At 34.1% G+C, this 25,561-nt stretch overlaps 1 protein-coding gene across 10 annotated transcripts in view; it reads right to left on the reverse strand.

The window, feature by feature from the left end:
- Window positions 1-2,500: 2,500 nt before the first annotated feature.
- The window catches only part of SLC35F5 (solute carrier family 35 member F5), a 34,215-nt gene continuing 11,154 nt past the window's right edge, over window positions 2,501-25,561 (reverse strand). For 8 of the 10 annotated variants that reach the window (XM_062578800.1, XM_062578795.1, XM_062578799.1 and 5 more), the window contains 12 exons: window positions 24,309-24,371; window positions 22,970-23,051; window positions 21,446-21,636; window positions 19,854-19,935; window positions 18,966-19,053; window positions 18,294-18,358; window positions 17,810-17,914; window positions 17,177-17,336; window positions 13,944-14,034; window positions 9,384-9,538; window positions 8,835-8,920; window positions 2,501-7,567 (listed from right to left, as the gene is read on the reverse strand). In XM_062578800.1, the coding sequence (XP_062434784.1) occupies window positions 8,842-8,920; window positions 9,384-9,538; window positions 13,944-14,034; window positions 17,177-17,336; window positions 17,810-17,914; window positions 18,294-18,358; window positions 18,966-19,053; window positions 19,854-19,935; window positions 21,446-21,636; window positions 22,970-23,051; window positions 24,309-24,371 (1,161 nt within the window). In that variant the 3' untranslated portion in view covers window positions 2,501-7,567; window positions 8,835-8,841. The remainder of the gene's footprint in view (window positions 7,568-8,834; window positions 8,921-9,383; window positions 9,539-13,943; window positions 14,035-17,176; window positions 17,337-17,809; window positions 17,915-18,293; window positions 18,359-18,965; window positions 19,054-19,853; window positions 19,936-21,445; window positions 21,637-22,969; window positions 23,052-24,308; window positions 24,372-25,561) is intronic. The other 2 variants (XR_009958781.1, XM_062578804.1) reach the window with 2 other exon arrangements.

The raw sequence follows: 25,561 nt of genomic DNA on the forward strand, positions 1-25,561 counted from the left end.
TTCTAAAGATACATGCATCTTCATTTCAGAATTACTGCTGCCATCCTGCTGTTTTCTTGGTTTAAAATCACTGTGTCAAGCCATGACTATTTGTTTTTCTCTGCATTGATATATTTATTATTAAATGAAAATCAGATAGAAATGCTGCATTTTTAAAAATCAAAGACAGATCAAGATTTAAAACACACTGAAGTGAGGAATTTAAGTACAAATGCAATACGCATCAGCAACTCAGGTTCTGGTCTCATTAAGGAAATAGTTTAAAGATTATGCATAAGATGTCTCATTGAGAACGTATATCTGCAACTTGCTGTGCTCTCAAAACATCTGAATTATCAGGAAGCCCTAAGCACTTCATGCAAACAATGATCATCTTCAGTTTTGTCTTAATTAAAATAAAATCTTAAGAGTAGGTTCTGCTTTACAGATGTTACTCAAAACTCATTTCAAACTACAGAGCTGAAGTTTAGCATAAAGTGTTAATGTTAAAGACCATTAAAACAGTTAACTATTGTTTTGTGCTTCTTTTAAGTGCACAAAAACATTTAAAAATTTAACAATAGTTAAACATCCAAATAAAGATGTTTCAGAAACAGTTTTTGTTTTTTATTATTTATATATATTTTTATATATATATATATATATATATATATTTTTTTTTTTTTACTAATACTCATCCCAAGGAAAACTTGAGGAACAAATTTAAAAATCATTACAACATGGATTCATTTAGCTGTACAGTGCTAATGTCCGTATCACATACTCCATACACTTCTCTAATTCCACTCAGATAAGAGTCAACTTGAACAAGCGGCTAAGCTTTTGACACAGCTTTGTGTAAATGATGTCTCATGATTTTCAATTAATAGAAAGAGCAACTGGATTGTATGGACTTTTAAGACTTCACAAAAAAAGCCAAAATATAAACAAAAACTACTTAGCATGTACACTATTTCTTCAAATATGATTTTTCCCTTAATATCTTTTACATAGAGCTTGATTCAGCTTCATTATGAAATGACATTTAAAATATCTACATTCTGTATTAAATCAAGATCAGCTAGAGAGAGATCAATCCAAGATACAAGTATTGCCACGTTAAAACCAAGCATTTCCTATATAAAAATTGTGCTGTAAGAATTACCCCTATGATTTTACAAGCTGATCTTATAATGCCATCCAGTAAGAGTCTTCATTTCCAATTAAGAATTCTTTTAATATGTCTTTTTGGTTCCATAGGAGAGGGACACTGTAAGTCCAGCCCCTACTGTTCCCATAGCTTTTTAAAAAAAAAAAAAAAAAAAAAAAAGGAAGAGGTTCTAAAAATTTATTAATTACTAATTTTGGTAGAGGATATAGTTTAACTGACATGCAAAGGGCAGATTTGGATAGAGGCAGCATCTAAAGAAACAGAGACAAGGAAGAGCAACTTTGTGGGCTGGCAACACCAGTAATACATTGCCTACTGACAACACTGTAATTTGCATATTACAAAGTTAGATCTATGCCAGATGGCTACTGCCCCTCAGCTTCATAAAAAGTGCTTTTATAAACTGTGGAACAACTTCAGTAATATATGTCAAGAACCATACAACCATCCCTGCACTATGATTTCTGAGGCCATTCCAATATCCATGTGTATTTCTGCGGAACATACACAAAATTTGTGCATGTTCCCAGACAAACACGCCAGATTTCATTAAAAAAAAAATAAGAGAACTGTATGCAACTTCAGAAGTTAAGATGCAGTAACAGTTAAAGAATATAGCATTTGCAGAAAGAAGCAGATGCTTTCTGAATTCTTTGTATTATTATTATTATTATTATTACTAAAGAGAAAAGCCTTACATGCTTTTAAGAAGCAGGAAATGATATGGCAGACCACACCGTGGTAGGCATTCCAGAAAAAGCCTGGCCACCTACTATCACTAATGTAATGATGCAACACTAACTGAGGGTAGTGCGAGAACAACTCAACACAGCAACGTGGAACATCACACCTATAATTTTTAAGTAGTGTTGCCATAGACTTATAAGCCAGATTTATAACTACTCAGAGAATAAGGACAGTCAAAATACAATCACAGTAGCTTTAACTAGAGAGAAAATGCTCTGCTGCATTCTTGGCTAAATGAAAGTAAATGGAAATGTCAAATAAGAAATTGTGAAGAGGAAGTCGATCCTCAAGGCTATAAATCACATGCATCATTGTCACTACTGATAAATAATTTCCCCTAGAAGTATTACAACTAAGAGAAGTCATTAACATCTCTCATACTGCTGATTTTGAAGGAATTATGTAGCAACACAAATTCACCATCTAAATAATTAAGCTGCATGTTGGTTATAGGGAAATAACTTTTACAACCAGTTACAGCTTACATGTTTTACAGCTCTAAATCCCTAAATTTATATAACTGAAGTCTTAAAGCAAACTACTCCAAATTTATACTGCAGATGGAAATACTGTAAAGGCACAGAAATCAACCTGACTGCAGAGTTTCATTTCAATAGTTTTATTTTATTAATGCTGTCTATGGCTCTGATGGGCTTTGGACCAAATCTCAGCCTAGCCAACTGGAAAAACAAACAAAAATCTTCAAAGTTAACAGACTTCATAAAAATTGAATGATACAAATGAATGTATTTATATTTGTAGATTTATATTGGCATTCTACCCCAGAATCGGATTATGTTTTACTAAAGCATTGTCTAACCATTAGTGTCATGACATACGAGTGCAGCTTTGAAATCTACAGTACAACTATGAATTTATATGGTGTATGGTACAATAAAGTAGGAGGGAAAAAAACACAAATTGCAATGTCAACTGTGAATAGAGGTTGTCTGAAAAGTAATGAAGTATTGGGCGAAGTGTATTTTATTGCCACCTTTAAATGCTCCAATACCCTCATGATTCACTGAATAGATTAAAGGAAATTCAACATGTAAGTCATGTGATGCAAAATGTTCGAGTGAAAGTTGAAAATGGTTTTAACTTGATTTTAAAATCAATTAGTTATCAACTCATACATCACATAGCATCATCCATATTCCCTGAGAAATCATGCCAGGCGATAACTGTGTAAAATAGAAAACAGAAAATTAATGCAATCTTAGACTAAGAAATAAAAAAGAAAAAAATGCACAACAAGCTATTTAAGAACTATCAACATTTAAATGCAGATTTAGTTATTAAGTTGCAGACACTACAAATGTTATGACACAGTTATAATACTTCTAATCCATTTTCTTTGTTAGAAGTACCATCCTGCAGTTAGCTGTATCACTCAACACTGAGATATTATTAGTTCATTTCTTGATTTTTGAGTACGCTATTTCTTACCACTTTATTAACACACACACACACACACACACACACACACAAAGACTCTGCCTTATTGAGGCATACTGCCATATGAAATTGAAAAGTGTCCATGAACTCACTCAGTATCTGAGCGTTAACTCATTTTCCCCCTCCTCACAGCTGTAAGTTTAATACTTTAATTTCCCCAAGATAATATCTTTTTAGTAGGAAGTAGGAATGATAAATGTTGCGGATGAAGACAGATGGAATCAAGAAATAAAGAAATCATTTTACCACCTTATTTAAAAGCAATCAGAACAGGGAATAGCAGTACCTAGCCACAGTGGGCGTAACAAAAGAGAAAGTGGCAATTGCAACAGCACACACCAAGACAAGTCATTCAGAGGCTCTTCTGTTGTTGCTAGTATGTTACATGGAGGTATGCAACGCATATAGCAGCATACTGCATCAAGTATCACATGCAGCACCACAATTTGTCACTTGAAGAATACTACTGCTGAACACCCAATTTCAGCAAAGTACTTCAGCATGTGCAACACAGCGAGATCACCGGGCTGCGCCTTAGTCTCCCAGGTTCTGAGGTTAAGCGTGCACGTGAGGCCTGATCAGGTATGTTCAACAGCCTCTGCTCCCGGCGCTGATTTCCACAGGCAGAAGGGCAGCGCGCAAGAGTCACGCTGGACTACACAAGGACTGGGCCCTCTGGGGCATGCAGGGGCTCCAGATGTTACTAGCAGTTCTTGAGTACTGGGTATCACATGTATTCAAGCCCTTTGCTGAATCAGTATTAATCTACAGCAGCCCCTATTAGTGAACACATTTTTGCCATGACCAAAACCTAGCAGAAAGCAGCTAGAAAAATCAAAATCCTTGTTTTCCTTCATTCTGGACTGCAGAATACAGTACATTGAGCTATGTGAGATGCATCAGTACCCTGAAAGCTAATGCTTGCTACACGGCATTTGGCAAATTGCTATCATTTCCTCCATATATAAAAACCAAAAAAAACCCAAACCTGGGGGGATGCGGGGGGAACAGACACTGCCGAAACACGGGGGAAGGAGGAAGGGGGAACTTGTTTCCCTCATAGGATTGCAGAAATTAAACTGTTGGACAGAACAACACATGTAGCATTCATTCTCTTATTTTGTAGGCATGGGACATCACTGCTCTTTTAAGTGTCTAATGTCATTCAAAGAAAAGCTTGTGTTTTTACAGTCTTTTTTTTTTAAAAAAAAGTATATGCACTTCCTACAAGAAATAAGTCAGAATCAAGACATTCCCAAAGTGAAACACAAGCAATGACAGTTTAGCACATGGGAGTAATGAAAGTTTTCACAAGAGAGTTCCTTCACATTCCAGTTGTGATTTGAGGTTGAGGGGTGGGAAAGAAGGGAGAAGGAAGACAGGGGGGGGGGGGGGGGGGGAGGGAGAGAGAGAACGAACCACTATATCAGCGGTACCTGAGAATCAAAGCTAAATCTCTTGTGCATTTATCAAGCACCCATTAGAGAGCTACACAAATTACATTTCAAATAAGACAATATATTTATAAAATATTGTTGTACTAAAAATCACAAGATTTTATAGAAAAATCTCATCACATTCTATTAAATGCAGGAACAATTTTACATGTCATAACTTCAGTAATTAAAATTATAACACGTTTTTTGTAACCACAAGGGCACCACTGTTTAAAAATCTATGGCCTTCCAGGAAGGGTGATTTAATTTGTTTTTTATTCTTCGAAGCACTGTAATTTAATGCAAAAAGACTGCTAAAAATACTTCCATTAACAATCTTAAAGATTTCAACTTTTTTTTTTTTTTTTTTTTTTTTTTTTAATCAAAAAGGAAAACAAAACAGAGCAGGCAGGCTCTCACTTTAACTGTACTCAAAGATGCTTCAACATTCCTGGAGTCTGAGACAGAAGAATATTCTCTAATATTTTGTTTCTTAAACTCTCCAATACAATAATACCACTAAACAAACATATACTATAATGAGCTTTCACTTTGTAACATGCACATAAGGACAAATATGGATAGCAAATGCCCTTAGCCAACACCTCCAATTCCATCGATCTGTATGACTGATTTCAAAAAACAGTATGGTGACATTCCCTAAAAATACTGTAATTCCTGTGAAATCAAATTGAAAGCTTTGACAGGTTTAGTGTGCAGATGCCACAATTCCTTACTGTCTGTCTGCTATAAGGGAACAGTTTCAAATTTGCTTACGTAAAGCCTGGTATTGTATAATCAGGACGCATCTCATTCAAATATAACTATAAAAGAAAACAGACATTAACACTTGCCAGTATGCCTTAACAGCACTTCTTAACAAAACTAAATGGCAAAGCTAAGATCCTGCAATCTGTCATAATTTAGAAAAAAAAAAAAAAAAAGCCTTAGAATCTCCTCCTACCAGAATAACCGTGAAATTTCCACCAGAGTCAACATAAAATTTATTCTACATACCACCACTTAAACCTACTTTTGGGTTCAGAGAATTAAAATCCGAGTTTTTTTGAGATGTCTAGGTAACTTTAATGAGACTATAATCTTTTGGTTTTGGGATTTTTTTTTTAAACCCCTTTTCAGGTGTTCAAAGCGAGACTTACTATCTCACCTTAAAGCCTCCTATTCATTGCAGACAACAACTGAAATTTGTAATGTAATACAGTATTAAAAACTATAGGAAAAAAAATCATAAAGATGCAGTATTTCTCTCTAACCAGAATTACCTCTAGGTTCATTTTTCCAATATTTTTCCTTTTCTACCTACAGAATTTTACATTAAATTTTAACCATTGCTTAATCAACCCTTCTAAACATACAGGTAGGTATGTTGCTTTCCTGCATTCCCTCCAGACTAGTAGTTTATCACCAAACATACTGTTGTTCTTATTAAGATCATTACTGAGGGTCAAAACTTGAAAAAGCGCTTGCAGTATGTTACCTTTTGATATCCATGTAAAAGGATAGCAGAAGTCCTCTACATTATTAGTAGTCTTGTTATGTGGAAGATAGTGCTGTTAGCTGAAAACTCATCTTGCACTTACTATAAAAAAAAGAGTTAAAATTCATCCAAATCCAAAATTAATTGTTTCTGTTGTTTAAGAAGTGTCTTATAGGCTAGAAATTGGAAAATGGTATTGACTAACAACAAATATTCTTGAATATAATTATTCATAGCTTTTCAGATTCAAATAGGACAGAGGCACTGCAGTAGAAGAAAGATTAAGGTTGTAAGGACAAAAATAAGTTTTAGAATAAATTTATTAACACAATTGACAAAAAAATGCAAATATTTGCACCTTTCATATTGTTTAGAGGATTATTGTAGGCCAATCCACTAACTGAAAACTTTAGAAATTAATTTGATCCCTTTCTTAAGCTGGTAGCTCTGCACATGAAAGCTTCCATTTTTTACCTGGTTTTCCATATTAGATCATTTGGACTAATGGTAGGTTACATAATCAGCCTGCTTAAAAGTAGTAAGTGTTGATTTTGAGAACCTACACCAGATGTACTGTAATTAGAAACGTTTTACCAGTTGCTAAAATTTTAAACATTCTAGATTGTTAGCTAACAAAAGATTTTTAAACATGGGCACCCATTGTAATTACAAGGCTTCTCAAAATGGAGTAAGACATATATTATGTAGTGTTCCATAATTGTACAAAGATCCTGCCTCCATAATTACAGGAATGCACTTAATAAATTATTTTTCTAATTTCTTCTATTAATATGCAAATAGAGTTTATACAACATAAAAAAGTTAATTTGTACCTACTACAGGTAACATATCTATTTAGCTTCTCATCTGAAAGCCTGTAAGAAATGATGACCTGCAAACTTATTTACATAACTCATTTGAAAGTATTTTTTAAAAATAATATTGTCCAGCATTTAACAAAATTGTGAGTTTAAAAAAAAAAATCACCTAAAATCACCTAACAGCATTCATTTTTTGATTTTGTCAAGTAACTTTACCAGCTCAGTGTTATAAGGCAGGTTGGTTGCTTAGATGGACTAAGACTCCCTATGGCAATATGCATGTAGTAAAGTTGTTCTTTTATAAAACCAGATGACAGGAGAAAGAGGAAAAGTTTAGAGTTTCAAAAGAACTGAAACTTCTTATTTTCACTACAAATTCAAAATAGGCACTGAAACATGATTCCTTAGGGACCTTCCAGGAGATTGTCTCTTCGCTGGGCATCATTCCATTTTTAAACTAAGAAAAAAAAAAAAACAATTACTAGGGCTACAAAATTAAAGACTATAAAAAGAGTATTATTATTTATTTGTTTCCACCTTATTAATAAAGGTAAAGGAAACTGCTTACATACCAAAGTTTAAAAACATATCACAATTACTGTTTGGCTTGGATATTTTTAGTTTCCTTATTAGACTTGGGCAGCACAGGAAAATAAAAATCCACTTCTGAGCAGGTAAGCTTTAAAAAAATCTGCATAGATTATTTGAAAACTAAAGTCTCTAAGCACAAGACTGAGGAGGACTTGAATTAAATCCATCTCCATGCTCCAAGACAGTATCAACAAACTATCTGTAACATTTCTGTTAGAGACTTGTAGAAGCTCCTCTTCGAAAAGGAGATTTTGCAAATTCTCTGGGTATTCTACTCCAGTTTCCCTTGTCCTTATCATGGGAAATATTTTCCCTAATGCCTGGCAGAATTTAAACACTTTAATTCTTGGTCTGTCAACCACAAACACGAGGACTCTTTCTTGATAAACCATGTTTAAGACCTATAGTGATGGAAAATCTCCTCTAAACTTCTTAAATAGCCCACATATTCCATGATCAGCAGCACCTCAAACTAAAACCTCAACACTATTAAACAGACTGAATGGATTATTTCATATGTCTTGCATACTTATCATACATCCCAACAGTCTGGCATTACTGACTCATATCCAGTTTCTGAACCACAGTCTCTGTTGTAATATACTGCACTGAAGGCAAACCCTCTACCCTTCTTTCCCACTAGCAATATTACTTGAAATTAAGAAAAAGAAAAGAAAACAAAAAAAAAACTTGCTCAAAGTCACTGTACTAGGAAGAAAAATAAAGTTTATTGCATACATAAGTTTCCATGGAACTTCTGGAAGGTACAGGGGCTCTCTCTTCAGATCACATAAAGAGAAATCTCCCTACCCAGCTTATCCTCCCCCCCCAAAAAAAACAAATCCACACCTCTATCCCTAAAACAGTAAGTAACAGTTACTTAAACCTATAGGTAAAAGCCTACTTTACATTTTAAAATCGTCAACTCAAGAGAAGAATTGTATGAAAGAAAGAATATTGCTTTGTATGGGGTAATAATTCAAATAATTTTGAAAATACTCTTCTCAATTATATCCACCCATTCAGAGCAAGGTGAACTGTAGGTTCTGTTAAAACATATGTAACAAATACTATCATAAAAACTACTGCTCACCTTTTATCGTGTTGTTTTAAGTTTGTTTTGTTAAGCATACCTTTTGCCTATGAGCAACTTTCTCCATCTTGAGAAACATTATGCATAGGAATGAGACTTTCACACTGCTCGCTTTCTTCTGGCATTCTTAAAAGAAACAGATTTTTTTTTTAAAACTATACAACAATAAATTGGTTGTTATGATGTACATAAGTAACAATGATGCTAGCTGTTCGAAATGTAGCCATTAAAGAACATCACCCCAAAAACCCTAACTTCATAAAGAACACTCAAGTTTACAGTTTCCACTGCATGGTCTTAGTACAGCAACTATCATAAGTATTGAGGAAAAAAAGTGACAGCCACCAAGGAATTTCTTTTAAGAGATTAACAAACTTCAAATCTTCGTCTTTTTTGAGCATTCCATATGTTCAAGAATGGATTGACAACTACTATTATTAAGAAGTTGGTCACAGAGGTCATCTTCATACAAAATTAGATAGAAGTAAATACAGCAGGAGTATTGTGTCTTTCTTTTTTCCTCTTTAAACAGTAGAGAGTATTAGCAAGGCAAAAGGAGAGATAGAATTATACTTTGTGAATGCCCTACCTCTGAATGCGATGTTTTCTACAGATAAAGGCAAAAACTCTTCTGATTCCCACCATCACTGGATCCCAGTTGTTATAATGACACAATAGAGTGGCAATGAAAAAAGAAAAAAATACAGGGATTGCCCCTGCAAAAAATAACCAGGAAAACTGCACCTGGAATTGAAACACAATCATCATTCAATCAATAGCAGAAAAATACTGGTATACTGTATATTTGGAATAATGATTACAAAAATTGTAAGTTTCAGATGCAGCTTCAGTTTTTTACTTGGGTAAAATATTACCACAAATATTTTTGCAAAGTGCTCAGCACAATTTCTATAGCCACTGCTGCCACTAAAACAAATAATCTGTTCTTCATTAATATATTACATAATATTGAACATTCCATTTCTGCTGTGGAATAGATGAAGATAGCTTTTTTTCAAATTCTAAATCTTATTTTTAAGGTTTTCCTCTTAGATTGATACAAATAAGAGACACTCCAAGAAGTCAAGTACGGATAAAAGGTCTCATCTGAAATATCTGTGCACCTGTTTATGTATTATGAACAATAAGTTATGAATGGTCACAGGAAAAACTATACTACTGAAAATGTACAATTTTCTTTCTTTGCATTAAAAAAAGTTATTTGTTCAATTTAAATAAAGGAAATGCCTCCTGTATTTACATTACCAGTATTCAGAACTGATCATCCAAGCTAGTTCAAGAAAAAATTATAAACAGTTGGGGGAAAAAAACCATCAAGGTTGCAAAAACTACTCTTCCTTTGCAACTTCAAGGCTAACAAATCAATTAACCGCAAGTAAGGCTCCCCCTTGTGGAAGAAAAATATCCAACGTTGAAAACTTAACAGAAAAATTGTAGTTTTGATGACAAGTGCTGATGTTTCACTCTTGCAAATCTAATGAACTGCAACTGTTACAGCCCTTTGTTAAACCCACTGATGTCTAACAGAAATTAACACAGAATTTACCAAAAGGGATATTTAACTATTTGTTAAAAAACCAGTTCATAATTCGTTAAAAAAACGGTTCATAATTTGGAGTTAGGTCAGAGTTAGGACAATTACTACAGATAATGATCCAGAAAGTTATTATGCATACTCAATAATTACCATAACATTCTACAATTATTTGAAGACTGTATATATTCATATTTTAATCTTTAAGGTATTAATTTAAATGCAGGAACATTCTTATCCAGGTTCTCTTACAGGAAACTAGAAGTAGTGTAGGGGCAAAGGACTGCCCAGAAGCACAAACTGGAAAGTTTAGAGTTGGAAGCTTACATTTCTATCAATCTAATTTGGATGTAAGTGAAAACAGGAGCTTGGTTTAAGATCTGCTGATGTCTGAGACCAGAAGATTAAGAAACATACTCGTGACAACAGTCTCATATGCCCCAGAGAAGTTTGCCTTTGATTAAGGTCATTCATTTGTACTTCTAATACTAGCAATAAAAAAAAAATAAAATAAAAGCACAAGATAAAGGTTTTGCCTCCAAATACTGCCTGTTCACAGCAGGACACTACTCTTGTCTAAGATGAGTCTTAATGGCTTCCCCGTGACTTCATGCTGAACAGTTCAGCTGGAAAAAAATTACATACCCTCAAGCATACAGCTGAAGACTAAGCAATCTTTTCACAAGAGAATAAACAGAATTAGAAGAAATGGCAGGTAGCAAGTATACAGACCAGACACACCAGAAAGAAGTCAGGTGTGGAGGAAAATGAGAAGAACAAAAAATGGTGGGCAAAACGGAAAGGGTGCAAAGATTCAGATTACGAAAGATGTTACCAGTGCATAAATCGAGACTGCAAAGAAGGTGAAGATTTAAGATAAGAAATAGGAAAAGAGCAGATGTAATACAAGGTGTACAAGAAGTCAGATTAACAGCTAATGCATTTATTTGTATTTTTATAAATGACAAACACATCAAATGCAGTAACTGAATCATAATGATAAACTGTAAAAGTGAGTTAAAAAAAAGATCTAAGCTGCCCTTGTGTTTACAATGAGAACTGACAGTTACTCAACAAAGCTTTAAAGATGCCTCTGTTATTTCGAAAGACTCCATATTGCGTGCGTATATGAAGAATAAATTCAGCTGAATGATTGGTGCGCTGTTTACCCAGATTAAACAGTTTAGAGCAGAAATTGTTTTCTGAGAATTAGGAAAGTACCTTCCACTTTTCAGCACAGTCCAGAAGAAAGCTTAGACGAATCACTTCAGAAGAGAATATGCACATGCATATATAAGTGTGTGTGTGTATATTTTTTACGCGCACATCACTGAAGTGAATTTTTGGGGAGAAGGCTCTTGTTACATTTTGTCCCATGTGTATACTGCATTTACTTTAACAGCAACACAAACACAGTTATCTAATCAATGCTTTATAGTAAGTGGAAACCATGTAAGATTTGGCTATATTTCAGTGTTAGAATATTCAATTAATACTAAGTATGAAACACACATTACATTTGTTACATGAGTACCTATTCAGCATTTGATCTCCTTGTATTATCCAATTTAGCTTTCAAGTTTTAAACCCCCCCCCCCCCCAATTCTGTTTTCCAAAATCCACACTCACATGATGTCAAAATGAGGAAAAAAAAAATGTGCGCCCCACCTCCTTTTTTCATTAATTGTTCACATGAAATTTTCAGAGGTCAAAGATCTTCACTAAAACTTACATTTTGCCATGAAAACATTTCTATGAGAAAAGCTTCTTTCTGGCAGGAAATATTCGCAGTGTAAGACTTATGTACAAGAAATTAGTGAAGTTCTGTACAACAAGCACAAAACTCAAAAGAAACAAAAGGAAACTCAAATGTAATTATTGAAAAGGAATGAAAATTTGAACAATCACTGATAAATTGTTCGCTTCAGTGAACACACTACTCTGAGAACACTCCATTTAAGCTATATTCCAGCTTCAGATTTTTTCCCTTTTGCATGTTTTTGCATTTCTATTTGCACAGAGTTTACAAACTAAGCAAACTTGTATTTGCTAAATGACCCAAAAGAACATCAAAGCAATGTACACAAGTAGTACTTGGCCATCACTCTGTTCAAAATTTTCAGAAGCAGATTTGTATGGTAACTAGCTTTTGAAAGCGTGGTTAGTTCTCAGTTTGGACAGTTTTGCCCAATTTTATTTCTACCATCTCCACATAAACTATTAAATGACTGCAATGCTTCCTAAATCACATAGACTTACATCTCAATAAAGAACTTACAGTATTTCAGTAACAAACTGTATTTAGGCTGAGGTGCTCCAATACTGACTAATGTACCATTTTTCAGCCCAGAAAGCACTTTATCTGACTTATAATCTTACTCTCTGCTTTCTAAAAATTCCTGCATCCTCTCTGTATCTTGAGACTATATTTACATCTGTAACATTAATGAAATACATGTGTCACCAATGCTGGAAATGCCAACCACATGACAGGAATTCCTTACGCTTTAGCCACGTGACAGACGTACCTCTGTATCCACTGAGAAGCATCAAGGTTTCCAGACACTTTCAGAAGGTTTATCTATAGTGGACTATGTGGGGATGCCCTGATGAAGGGTGGGGGGGGGGGGGGAGGGGAGAGGCACATTGTAGGAAAGATTAAACTTGCCTTAACAGATGTGTTAGGAAAAAAAATCGTATTGAAAGTAGAAAGAAGTGGTCCTGATTTCAGAAAATAGAAATTGAAATTATATGACCTCTATTTAAAAGGGGGGAGGGAGTAACCTCCCCCAACAACTGTAATTGAATAATGTATTATATTCTAAATTAACATTATTCACACAAAATTAAGAATCTGATGTTCCTAGCCACTGATTAAATATTAAACTCAAATATTCAGAGCCAGAGCTGAAGCTCACATATGATTAAATATCTAAAACTGAAGCCACCAGCACAAAAAGAAAAGACCTATATAGCTTGAAGAGTAATACAAACTAACAGCATACGGTTTGTATTCTAAACTCATATTGTCTGATTCTTGGCCTTCTTTACACACAAGGTTCTTCCACAGCTATTAACTCAATACCAATGAAGTCAGAGCAACTTAAAGGAGGACAGTTTTACATGGAAGCCTCGTGTCCACACCAACTTAATAATGTATAGTTAAGCCTTGAAGTTTCTTTTGTCATAAGCCTACAGATTTTTAGTTTTTCCTTATCACTATTTTCCAGAAAAGCAGTAAACAGCAATTTTAGAATTCCAGAAGTCTTAATTTAAGATGCGCTATACTTAGAATTGTTCTGTAATTCTGAAAAGTGCATGGTCAAAATAAAGCATTTGACCAAAAATTTTTGATGACTTAGGTACTTTTCCACCAAGCTGCATCTCAAAAAAATACATATAAATGTTCACTTAAAAACTACCATACTTCTGAATATTGAGAGGATAAATTACAGTGCAGTTCAATAATTATTAACAAGTAACAGTGGAGGCAAAATACTACTCATCATATACATTGTTTAAATTAACATTGTCATTGAATTAAAGGAAATGCCAGTTCTAGCCTGTTAATAATGCTCAAATTTAGAACTTTACCTTCTGCATGCACATGTCAGCTATTATGGACAAAGGTATTGTAAGGCTTAGCGCAAGTGTGCCTATCAGTGATGAGGTAAGAAAGCAGCCCCTAGGGGGAGAAAAAGAAATAGCAATAGTCTTATTTAAAGGTTAAAAGACAGCTAAAGTAATACATTAAACTGCAGAATATGTTTCATCAAACAAAAATTGATATCCACATTTGGTCAAAAACTTGTAAAACTGCATATAGTTCTTAGACAGCTGATATCTTCTGGAGTGAGCTTTAATTCCTCTATAAACCTTTCAAAGATGACTTGGTCACTACTTTGTAGCAACCTCACCTAGAAAAACCTTCATTTCATTTTTAGTTTGAAACAGTCATCATTTAGTTTGAAATGTCATCTTGCAGCAATTAAGTCTGGCTTGTCATAGTCTGGTTAATTAAAAATAACAGGTTAATTATGTCTAGAAATCTCTAACCAAGAAATTAAATATTTTTAGCAAATACATAAATTTAAGAGATCATGCTTCTTAAATTTCACTCCAAAAATACATCTGTGAAATCATTCTTCAGCGTCTCAGTAAGATTTTGCTATATGCTAGAAGTGGTCTCATCCTATTACATGGATATGTAAGCAGGAACAAAGTTACTAGACCTCTCTAAACCACTGAACCATGAAGACTTTCAAACTTATTTCTGTGGTATCTAAAAGAATAAAACAGGACTACACACCTTTCAAACGTAGCACTTAATAACAGTAAATGAGAACTGAACTTTTCCAAATTGCATTGTAAAGCATATTTAATACACAAATGGCTAATTAGTGAATGAAATTGAGAGAGAGGGAGAACCTGGAAGTACAGAGAAAACCTGTAAGTATATGCAGTACACATCGAAGAATATCTGAGCTCCTGACACTTTCTGCACTTCAAAATGAACCAAGGATCTGTAAATAAAACTTGACTAGCCTGAGCCATTTCAGTGTCAAGTGAACAATGTAAAATCCAAAACAAAAAGCTGCAACTCCCACATTATGATCAATCAAGTCAGAAGCTCACAAGCATCAAGTGAAGTTTGGCAGCAGGTATGAAATATTCTCTTCTACCATATGAAGAAAATACCTAGTTGATAATTTTTGTTAAAAGTTCTAAAACTTGCTTTCTTCCTGTACTAGATCTTTATTTAAGAGACTAAAATTAGCAGGTACACCATCGCAGGAACTATGCTCATAAAATATGATTCACTGAAGAAAAAGCTATTTTCATTCATCTCACAAAATTACTGGAGTTTGTTAACACCTTTCAAACACAAACATTTGGAAAGCATTTTTTAAGACATGATTTCATGAACTTATTTCTCCAATTAAACCAGAAGAGTACTTCCAAGCCAAGCCATTACGACCTCCTGTAAGACTAACTTTCAGCCAAACAATAATGACCAGTTTGGATATTTATAATCACTGGAAGCTGGTTTGCTTGCTCCTTTAAAATAAAGAAAAAATGTATGCAGATGAGAAACAAACAGAAAGGAAATAAAACATTTTAGATGTAGAAACTTAATTTTTGTAGCCTCCCCTCCACTCAAAATTCCCTCTTTTATCACTAGGAATTACTTCTGTACCTCAGCATCAGCCTATTTCTGAATCAGAACCCATCCGACTACCAGAACTTCATAAATGACTAAACAGTACAGAATATCATGCGAACAGCAGAGAATGTCACGCAAACTTGTGAAAGGAAGAAAAAAAAAGATGAATTAAGAGTTTAATCTATCACTACACTATTTCTTTGGTGGCATATGGTTGAGTGAGGTAAACAAATGCATTAAATGACAACATTTGCATTCAAAGAATACAGGACCATACTAAGGACAAACCGGGGAAAGAAAAAGATGAACTCCACATGAGCTCTGAAATTAGTCTAAACCAAAAATTCTAAAGAAAAAGAAACTGGAAATAAAAATAGTTCTTTAGTTGACTAGATTACCATTTTGAATAGTTACCTAAATAGTATGTGTACTTAGAAAGTGTACGTGCACACATGTACTTAACCCTAAATTGATATGAAATGTATGACTTCGTGGCAACATTACTAACATACACTACCAATAAATTATTAAATTAATTACAGAGAAACATAATCTGCAATGTACTTATAACTAAGACCAGTTAAAAATTAGCCAATAAACACAAGATGTCCTGATAAACTTCTGCTGAACATGCAAAAGAAATGTTTTCATGGAACTCCATCCTGCAGTTTTGAAGCAGCACTGTCCCAGAACATAGGATGCTAAGATTACAGATGTCTCAGTTTCAGACTATCTATTTCATAAGGTTTTCCAGCCTCTATGTTATGAGGTTGAGAGGCTAAAAGCCTAAGACTCCCACACAAAAGCTCATGAACTACCACACATTCAAAATGTAACGTTAAAATTGGTATCTAGTTCACTGACAGCTATACAGCATAGCATATTTCTTTTTGGAAGCTCTTCCTTGGTGCTTCTGGGGAAAAAAAATAACTTTCCAACTTGTAGAGTTTTCTGTTCTGTCCTTATTTTAATATAATACTAGTCCAAAACAGATTTCTTCCAACATTCTCTCAAGCTGGAAACTGCCGTATTGGCAAGTTCTCCATTAATGCTCAATCCTTCTAAGAGCTACACACAAATTTTAAAATCTGTTATTTTTAAACTGTTCTATAATTCTCATGTTCAGGCCTCTCTGCTGCTGACCCATCCAGAAAATCATACTATTAAATTAACAAACAAAAGCTAGGATAATACTTGAATTCCCCTATCTTAGTGATGTAGTGAGAATCTCTAACAAGATTTAGTACAAGTCTATGAAGTCTTAAAAAAGACTAACTACAGAATATTTAATTTGCTGGATTCTGACTCATGTATATCCAACATACACAAAACCTTAGAAATTTGAGAACTTTAACAACAGAAATTCATGCTCTATTACCACTACAACCTATGCCATAAAATCTTTCCATCTTAAATGTTAATTCTGTAATGAGCTAAGCCCTTAATAAATACATTTTCTATCCTATAAGGCCACATCATGCTCTTTAAAATTATCTGTTGCTTTTAAACAGTACATTGTGATATGATGGGTAACATCCTCTAACTCAAACTGCACTTACAGACAGCTAGACTGCAAAAAGACTACCTAGATATTTTGGCATCTCAACATCTGAAACACTGGTAAGACAATTTATGTGAAACAGGCAAAGTAAATAGTACATACCACAACCAGAGGAACTCTGACAGAACTGTTCCGATAAGGCCATTAATGACAATGCACATCCATATGAGTTTGTTTGGAAATTCAAATGCTTCAAACCCAGTATAGTGAAGCAGAAAAAATCCTGGCCACAGCAACAACAGATTAAACAGCCCTACAAAACCTGAATGTGAAAACGGTATTAACGTAAGTAAATCATAATAAAGACTTCTCAGCTTCTTCAAAACTACTACCTTCACTAAACTCTGCTAATCTGACAACATGCATACATAAAACACTGTTTTGTTGCTGCTTTTAGGCCTTTGAAGGGAAAGAAATTTAAGAAACTTTACCTGAAACTGACAAGCAACATTTTGGTCAGGTATTTATACAGTTTTGAGATTTAAAAGATCCTTTGAGTCTAGAAGGACTGTCTACATTCCAATGGATAATGTTATCTTTTGTTGTCAAGACTATAAACAAGAAACAATTCAAACAATCAGTCTCCAAAGAACCAACTGTCATGGGAACAAACAGGTCCTCTCTACTTCCACGCCTTTTCTGGGCCCTTAAACACTTACTCCATAGTTAAGTGCCTGAAAGCAGTTTAATCACACATTGATTTAAAACTTTCTTCATTAGTGTTATTAGTCTTACCAAAAAACATTGGAATATCAAGCTTATCTTCTCTGTCTACTTTCCTTTTTATCATTACTATGTACACAGCATACAGCATTGCTCCTATAAGGGACCAAAGGGAACCTGTAAAGATGAGAAATACTTATTTAGGATATACCAAATATGTTACACATTAGGATCGCATTCTTTTAAACATAACTAAATCTCTATTTGACAGTTTCATAATTTTTTATTACCTAATCCATTACTTCAGAAAAAGTGTTTTAAAGAAGCAGAAAGCTTGAATACCTAAATACTGCCTTAAGCAAGCTATATACATAAAAATCATCATCCTAAGTGTCCAGTTTCAGGAGCTCTGAGGCCAGAGTGTGAGTAAGAAATATATATCTTTCTATATGACCTTCTGAGTATTGTCAAGAGTTAGCAATGGTACTCATCGCTGCGTATTTCAGGGTAAAAATAAAAACAAAAAAAAAAAAAAAACCCCACACAAACAAAATACCTATTGTATCTCTTCCAGAAGATTCTTCAGATCCAGAAAGATTAACAAGTACTACACCACCAATGCTAACAAAAAAGAAGAAACACAAAATGCAACTTTATTTATTTATTTATTTATTTTAAGAAAAAAACAAAGGTAAGGGGGGGGAGGTGGAAAAAAATCCCACATAAGTGTTAAAACTTCAGATTTTTTTTATTAACTTAAATATACTTCTGGCAAAGTCAAAAGGAATTCTGTTTTTAAGATTTGATCCAAACCTTAAAAAGAGAGAAGAAAAAAAAAACCCACCGTTACTGACTTCACTGAACAATGTATCAGGCATTTAATGAAACAGACTGACAAGACATTAAGTGCCAAACCTTTCTTTCCATCTCTACATGAAAGAATCCATAATTAAACAAAAAGAAAATGAGTCCAAATATTTCCTACAGAAATTTAATTATTCTATTTCATAATAGGAGCATGAGATTTGATAATTGTTCACTACACAAAGTGTTTAAAAAAAAGACTTCTTAATGCATTTGTTCAACTTATTTGTGGAGCAAGAATTTAAAAAAAAAAACAAACAAAATACTGAAGCATACCAAATATTGTCATGGATACTGTAGGTATATTTGCCCCCTCACTACATCAGCAAGAGTTTTAATCAAATGTTCCAGTCTATATTCTTACCTTAAAATAACAGCTAACAATTTGGAAAGGGTAAACCTGTCCCCACTGTTACTGGGAAAGACTGCAGCCAAGATTAAAGTAAAAAGTCCTGCAAGAGAATATAAGAAGAGTCTATACAATGAAGCTTTGCAACTATTTTGTTCAGTAAACTACACTGACATTTGTTCTTTTTATTTCACATATTTAACTATTTCATCTTAGTGTTCACAATTTTAATCTGAGATTTCATAAAACTATCATTTTAGGATTTGAATGCCTAAATGAGCAAATACAGGCTCAACTCTGAAAAAGGCTTTCATTTATTTACTAATCAAATAAACTGCGAGAAGCCTGAAAAGTTGGTCTAAATCACGTAATTGTACTTTTAAATTCGATTTTATTAAACAACAGAAACTACTCCCCAAAATACAGACTGCTTCATAATTACAGAATTTAAACCTGGTATTTGGGCCTTTAACAAAATCTGTAAAGAAAGGACTGCAACACACAACATTTAGGTGGTCTACATGCTTTACCTCTAAACACAAACTTATATTTACAAATAGTTAGCAAGAAAATTTTTGCTCTGAATTATATCCACAGCAGGGGAAGAAGAGGGGAGGAGAGGAATCACCTTTACTTTAAGCCTATTACACTCCAGGTAGAGCTCTCCACTGTACAGACAAAACCACAGAAGTATACCAAAACAAAAGAATTCGAGCAGCAAAAAGGATGGCATCACAATGAAAGTACAGTAATTTTCTATGACACAGTGAAATGTTTAAAAACACATATTCAATGGTTTTATGTCTTGCCATACCCCTAAAACATTATACAAATCCAACGTAAGCCAAATGATTGTTATGAACAGTCTATTAATGCACATCTGATGGTGTAAGAAAGACTCACCAGAGGTCGAAGACAAGATATTAACTAGCGCAACCTGGGTATCTGATAGAGCTTCTTGGTAAGAGAAATTTGCCAAGAACCACTGGAAAACAAGGAAAATAATTTAGTGACTATAAAGATAGCAATATAATTCATGTTTGTCAGTGCTTTAAAAAACTACTTTAAAAAAGTAAAATAAAACCAAAAATAAAACCAGAACACAACAATGAAATAGCATACTTCAGAACTGAAACATAATTAAATAATTCAAAATTAAGTAATTCAAATGAAATGATAATAGCTATTTAGCGGTAACTGAAGGTACCACTTTAGAGGTGCTTTGAGACGATTACTACACTGGGGTTGTAAAGAAATTTCTAGAGAAACCTGGGATGTTAATCAAACTAATGAGTTTTTTCTTTTTAAATAGAGTACTTAAAACAGGTACTGCTCTTCATTCTAAACACCACTTATATTATATACCTCCAAGATATTTTGGAAGAACTCACGTCTGTGAATTCCTTCATAAATATAAAAGCAGCAACTGCTTTATCATCTTTTGGTCAAGATCTCATTATGAAGATTTCCGATATATTTTCAGGGAAGCTACTGCTCTCTGTAGTCTTAATCAGGATTATGTTGTCCAAGAAGAAATACACATACACACTAGTGACAGCAGCATTCGTGGAAAGCATAAAGAGGATTTGTTTTGAATATAAAAATTCTACCTTAGAAAGTTTGAGTATACTCAGGGGAAGGGGAAATATATTCAGACATAGAGAATTTTAAGTTATTTTTAAAAAGCTATTTGATCCATCCCAAGTCACTAACGAGCGACCGTTTTTCTCTTGAGGCTGTGAATACATTTGTTACGTATTCACACGAGGGTGGAGGGAATAATAAAAAATAATCAGATCATCTTTTTCCTGTCAATGTATCAACAGCACTATTCTATTTTTATGGAGCACCTCTTGCTGGTGAAAAGCTGCAGTATGTCCACACTGCACATAGCCTGCTCAGCAATATCAGTGTTACTACCATTAAAAAGGCTATTATTGCTGTGCTTCCTACATTTTTACTGTCTCTTAGACGTCCTGCCATGATTGGCTTTCTCTCTCTAAAACTGAGGCATAATGTAGAAACAAAACCAAGAAATTCCTAAATTGTGCAGCCTTCAGCAGAGCTAGACGACCCATAAGTATCATCTCTTCACAGCATTTGAGGGCACAATGCCACAGTGAGGCAAAAGATGTCACTCTTTATATGATGACTCATAAAAAGAAATCAGTGATATTTAAGCACAGTGATGTAAGAGCTCACATTCATGTAACCCTAGATTTTATTGCACCAAACATACCTATATTGCACATAGCACCTGCTCTGGAGTATAGTACGAAACCATGGCATAAGTTACAACTGACTTTACAGTTAACTTACACAACCAGGATCTTTTTGTTTTCCTTCTTATTCCTGGGTTTACTTACTATATTATGTTTACAAAATGAGGCATAAAGAATACAAGACATCTCAATACCGTACAGGTAAGATAATTTTCACTATTACTATAAATTTCAATTAAATTCCATAGTTTGATGGAAGAACAGAATACATACCACAAAGCAAAAGAAAAAGCTAATTTTTGCTACTTGAGTTGCAGTGAGTTTTCCTACAGTTTTTAATATTGATTCCTGCTCTTTAACAGTTGGATATGACATGCGAGACAGCTTTGCTTCCAATGCATGGCTTGATGGGAGTTGTCGAATCTCCATAATATTACTGAATCTTACACGAGGCTTTTTAGGAGCTTAAGAAAAAAAAAATTGCATATAGTCATTAAACTTCTTAAGCCAAAACAATACACACACAAAAATGATGTTTTAATACTGTATTGATCACAATACTTCACAAACCATATCAAGTTTTTATACAAATAAAAAACTTATTTTTAAGGCAGTAGTTTGCTATTTTATAGGCTGCTAATAAGACAAAGCACAACTATTGTCTTAAATCAGTACTGTTGTCCACCCACAAAAGTCTCCTTGAAAAGTGTCCTCCCTCCAGCCTCCCTTCCCTAAACAAACAGGAAAGAGAAAGAAAAAGAAAAAAAAAGAAAAACAAACCCTTCAAAGCAACAACCAACTTTTAGGCAAGAGTTATTCTGTATTGGTAACATATGCATATAAGATTGACTGTCGACCAATTAAAGAAAAGCATCAAGAAATTGCAAACAGCTATAGCTAACTGCAAGGACAGTCTTTTATTCAAAGGATCAGAGTGCCCAACAAACCCCAAAGCTTAGTAGAGACTATGAGGTCACTTCCTCATTTGGCATCCAACCTCTGTATATAACTAATCTGCGTATCAGGATTAAATTGTTTGAGATTTTATTTATAAGAGTGTTATTAATATCCTGTGTAAATAAAAAGTTACATGTCACTTGCAAATATTTAGGCTAATTTAATCTGAAATAATACCTCATTTTCTAAAGAGGAAAATAATTCCAGTAACTCTCAGTGTTTGGTGCATGATATCATAGGAGGACGGCAGAGCCTATCAAAATGGTTCTGAACAAGTCAGCCGTCACCAAGAAATTAACATAAACACAGAAACTTTCCTCTCTATAAACAGGGGCTTTTTTTTTTGCAGACTATCAGGTAATGGATCTTTTTGATAGCCAATATTTCATTAGTCATCTGGGACAGCTACTATCACAAGATAGGGAGGCTTAAATAAAATTGGAATGCACATAGACTGTTAAAATTCTTACTTTGACTGCTTTGCTCCTGCTCTAAAAGGGACAATAGTTTGTTTTTCCAGAGGCTGACTCAGTGCTGCTGGTCATACAAGCCCAGAAGGAAAGAATCACAAGTAATGAACCCAGTTGGTCCCTTGAGATAAACATAGGCTGGATCTGTAGTGACCAAGAAAGGTAAACTGAACAAGAGGCCTATGTTTTCTCTACCTGAAAGTAAATACACACAACTGCAACGCTTGTAATAACAGCTTTAAAGGGGTAAGGGGGAAGAGAGAGAGACACACACAGCAAGTCATGCAGTGTGATAGAGGCTATATGAACAAACAGGAAAACAACCCTTTCAAAGAACTGACATTTCACCATTCCAAAAATCTTTACTCACTTTTCTCTGCATCACTATTATTACTGCCACTTTTTTCAGTTGGCAAATCATGAAACTTTACAGGAACATATAAAGGTTCACTCTGAAATGAATCAGTATAAGTAAAATACAGTTAAGCAGGATATTTAAACTAGAAGCAGTAAAATTAATTTAGCGTATTAGGAAACAAAATACAAAAAAAAGTTTGGTGAAATATTAACAGAATTAAATTTTAAGGAGTGTTTTGGCACACTGGGTAGGCTTGTGAAGAAGTCTGTCATACGTTATCTGTATTTTATATTAAATAAAAGATGCAGCACTCAGATACAATTAATAGTGCATATATCCTTATGAACATTCCCTCAAAATTCAAAATACAAATTAAAAAAGGGAAAAACTTAAATTCACACAAATTTGAGTCGATCTATAGCTTTTGTTCAAACACTAAATTAGACACAAAATGTATACCAAAAAAGAAAAATCTCAATGCACACTGATTTTTCTCCCATAACCCTGAGTAGTTGATGGACTACAGCTAAGTGTCAAACAAACTTTGGGAAAGGAACTCCAACATACAGAAACTCTTAGCAGAAATTTTGATTGCTTAACTACTTCCAACAAAACTAGTAGTAAGCTGCTTATTTAAATTAAAATTAGCTGTAAAAGAATTCTATTACTTGCATTTTTGTTAGGAACTAGAAAATTTCAGAGTGTAGCTAGGTATCCAGGCTCAATTTAGGTATCCAGATTAATAAGCAGTCTCACCAACAGAGGTGTAAGAAGCCATAATTTATGGATGATAAGAAATAATAATAATAAAAAAAGGCAATCTGGTAATTTAGTTTATCAGCAGAACACCAGCACTGACACTTAATTTGGTAAACTATAATCCCTTCCCATCCACTGGAAGAAAGAAGGCAGTCCATTTTTCACTCAAATTGCAATGCAGGATCACAGTATACAAGACACTCAGCTAACTGAATGATTCTGCTGTATGCCTTAGTCTTGGAAGATGTTTGGCTTTACCACTAGCTCTCCACATTTTGCTTTGGCAGCTACTGAGCTGAACATGTAAAGGCTTCCTTTGTATGACATAGACATTTCTTTCACAGTCAAACTATGACAGAAACGTTCAAATAAATATTTCACTGAGTCAGGAACTTGTATTTCTCAAATAAGTAATGGCATTATTCACAACACTTACGACTACTAATTATTTTCATTGCATTGAAAGCAAAGTTAAACTACTCCCATTTGCTGAAAGCTGTTACATTTAAGTGGACAATATTTTTAAACAAGAAGGTGTGATAATGATGTTATATTACAACAAAGCATTAAGATTCGAAAATTATGAACTTACCAGAGAACTGTTTACAGCGTTGTCTGTTGCACAGGCAGCAAAATAACCTTCAGCATCTGCAAACTAATTATAGAACCTTAAATGTAATGATCTATCAAGACACAATAGTTACTAGTAACTGAAAAAAATTTTGAGAACAGGCCTCTTGATACCTTTTGCCATAATTCTGTCAACATTCTCCCCCCAGACATATATATCCTTAAAAAAAAAAAAAAAAAAGGGAAAAAAAAAAAAGAAGAAGGAGGCTTAGATGTTAAGTAAAGAACTTCAGTTAAGTAATTTCCTGTCCCTCTTGGAGAGCCCCGATGGCTTCAACTGCCTATCCACCTATCTGTGCAGGATGAGGATGTCAGAATGGAAGAAATTGTAAAATGCAGCTTTAGCGAGACATACTAGAAATACACTTCACCAAATTATCATGTAGATGTTACAACAGCACTCCTGATTTAACAATCAGTTGAGGCAAGGTTCCTTCGCATAATAATCTGGAATTCTGCTTTAGTTTTAACAAGGCTTAAGTCAGGGTGAGCTCAAGTACCATGCTTTTCCTCTTTCTGCACCCTAACAAGCACGGCCAACCCTGTACCCAGACCTGCAGCTTGCTGTATTACTATGTTGGTAGAAGAGCTATTAAATAAAACTGAATTAAAGGAACTTAAACTAACATACAAGAATTTACAATCACTACTGAAATAATAATAAAGACTATAAACATACCATCTTGGTTCCAGGTTGACAAACACAATGCACTCTAACAGCAGATACTATAGAGTTGATTATTTAACTAAATTACTTAAAAAAAAGAAAATACGTATCTTATTTCAAGCTGCAAATAACAGTCCTTTCTCACACTGTTCTTTCAAACTATGCTGGAATCAAAACTAATTGCTATTTCCTATGAGTTATTAGAGGAAAACTATTTTACAGCATTAGAAAGAAATAATGGAATTCCAATATTAGCCTTGTAGATGCCACAAATGGCCATGACAGATGCAGCACTCTTATTCACTGTTGCCCAGTTAATACAGAGGATCACATTACCTCTTCCTTGCAACAGCACTGCACTGGATTCATCTGCTCAGCACAAACCCAGTCTCTGCTCTAGGCACATTCTACCAGTCTGCTCAGATTGATTATTTCTAGTTCACTGATGGCTTTATTTGCATGTATTTGGTTTGCATGGGCCTAATTTGGTAAAGTTGATCAGTTTAACTGCTCGTATAACTCATTGTCCTTTACTAGTTCCCTTTTGC

The sequence above is a fragment of the Rhea pennata genome, chromosome 6, assembly GCF_028389875.1.
Source record: "Rhea pennata isolate bPtePen1 chromosome 6, bPtePen1.pri, whole genome shotgun sequence".
NCBI classification, from domain to species: domain Eukaryota; kingdom Metazoa; phylum Chordata; class Aves; order Rheiformes; family Rheidae; genus Rhea; species Rhea pennata.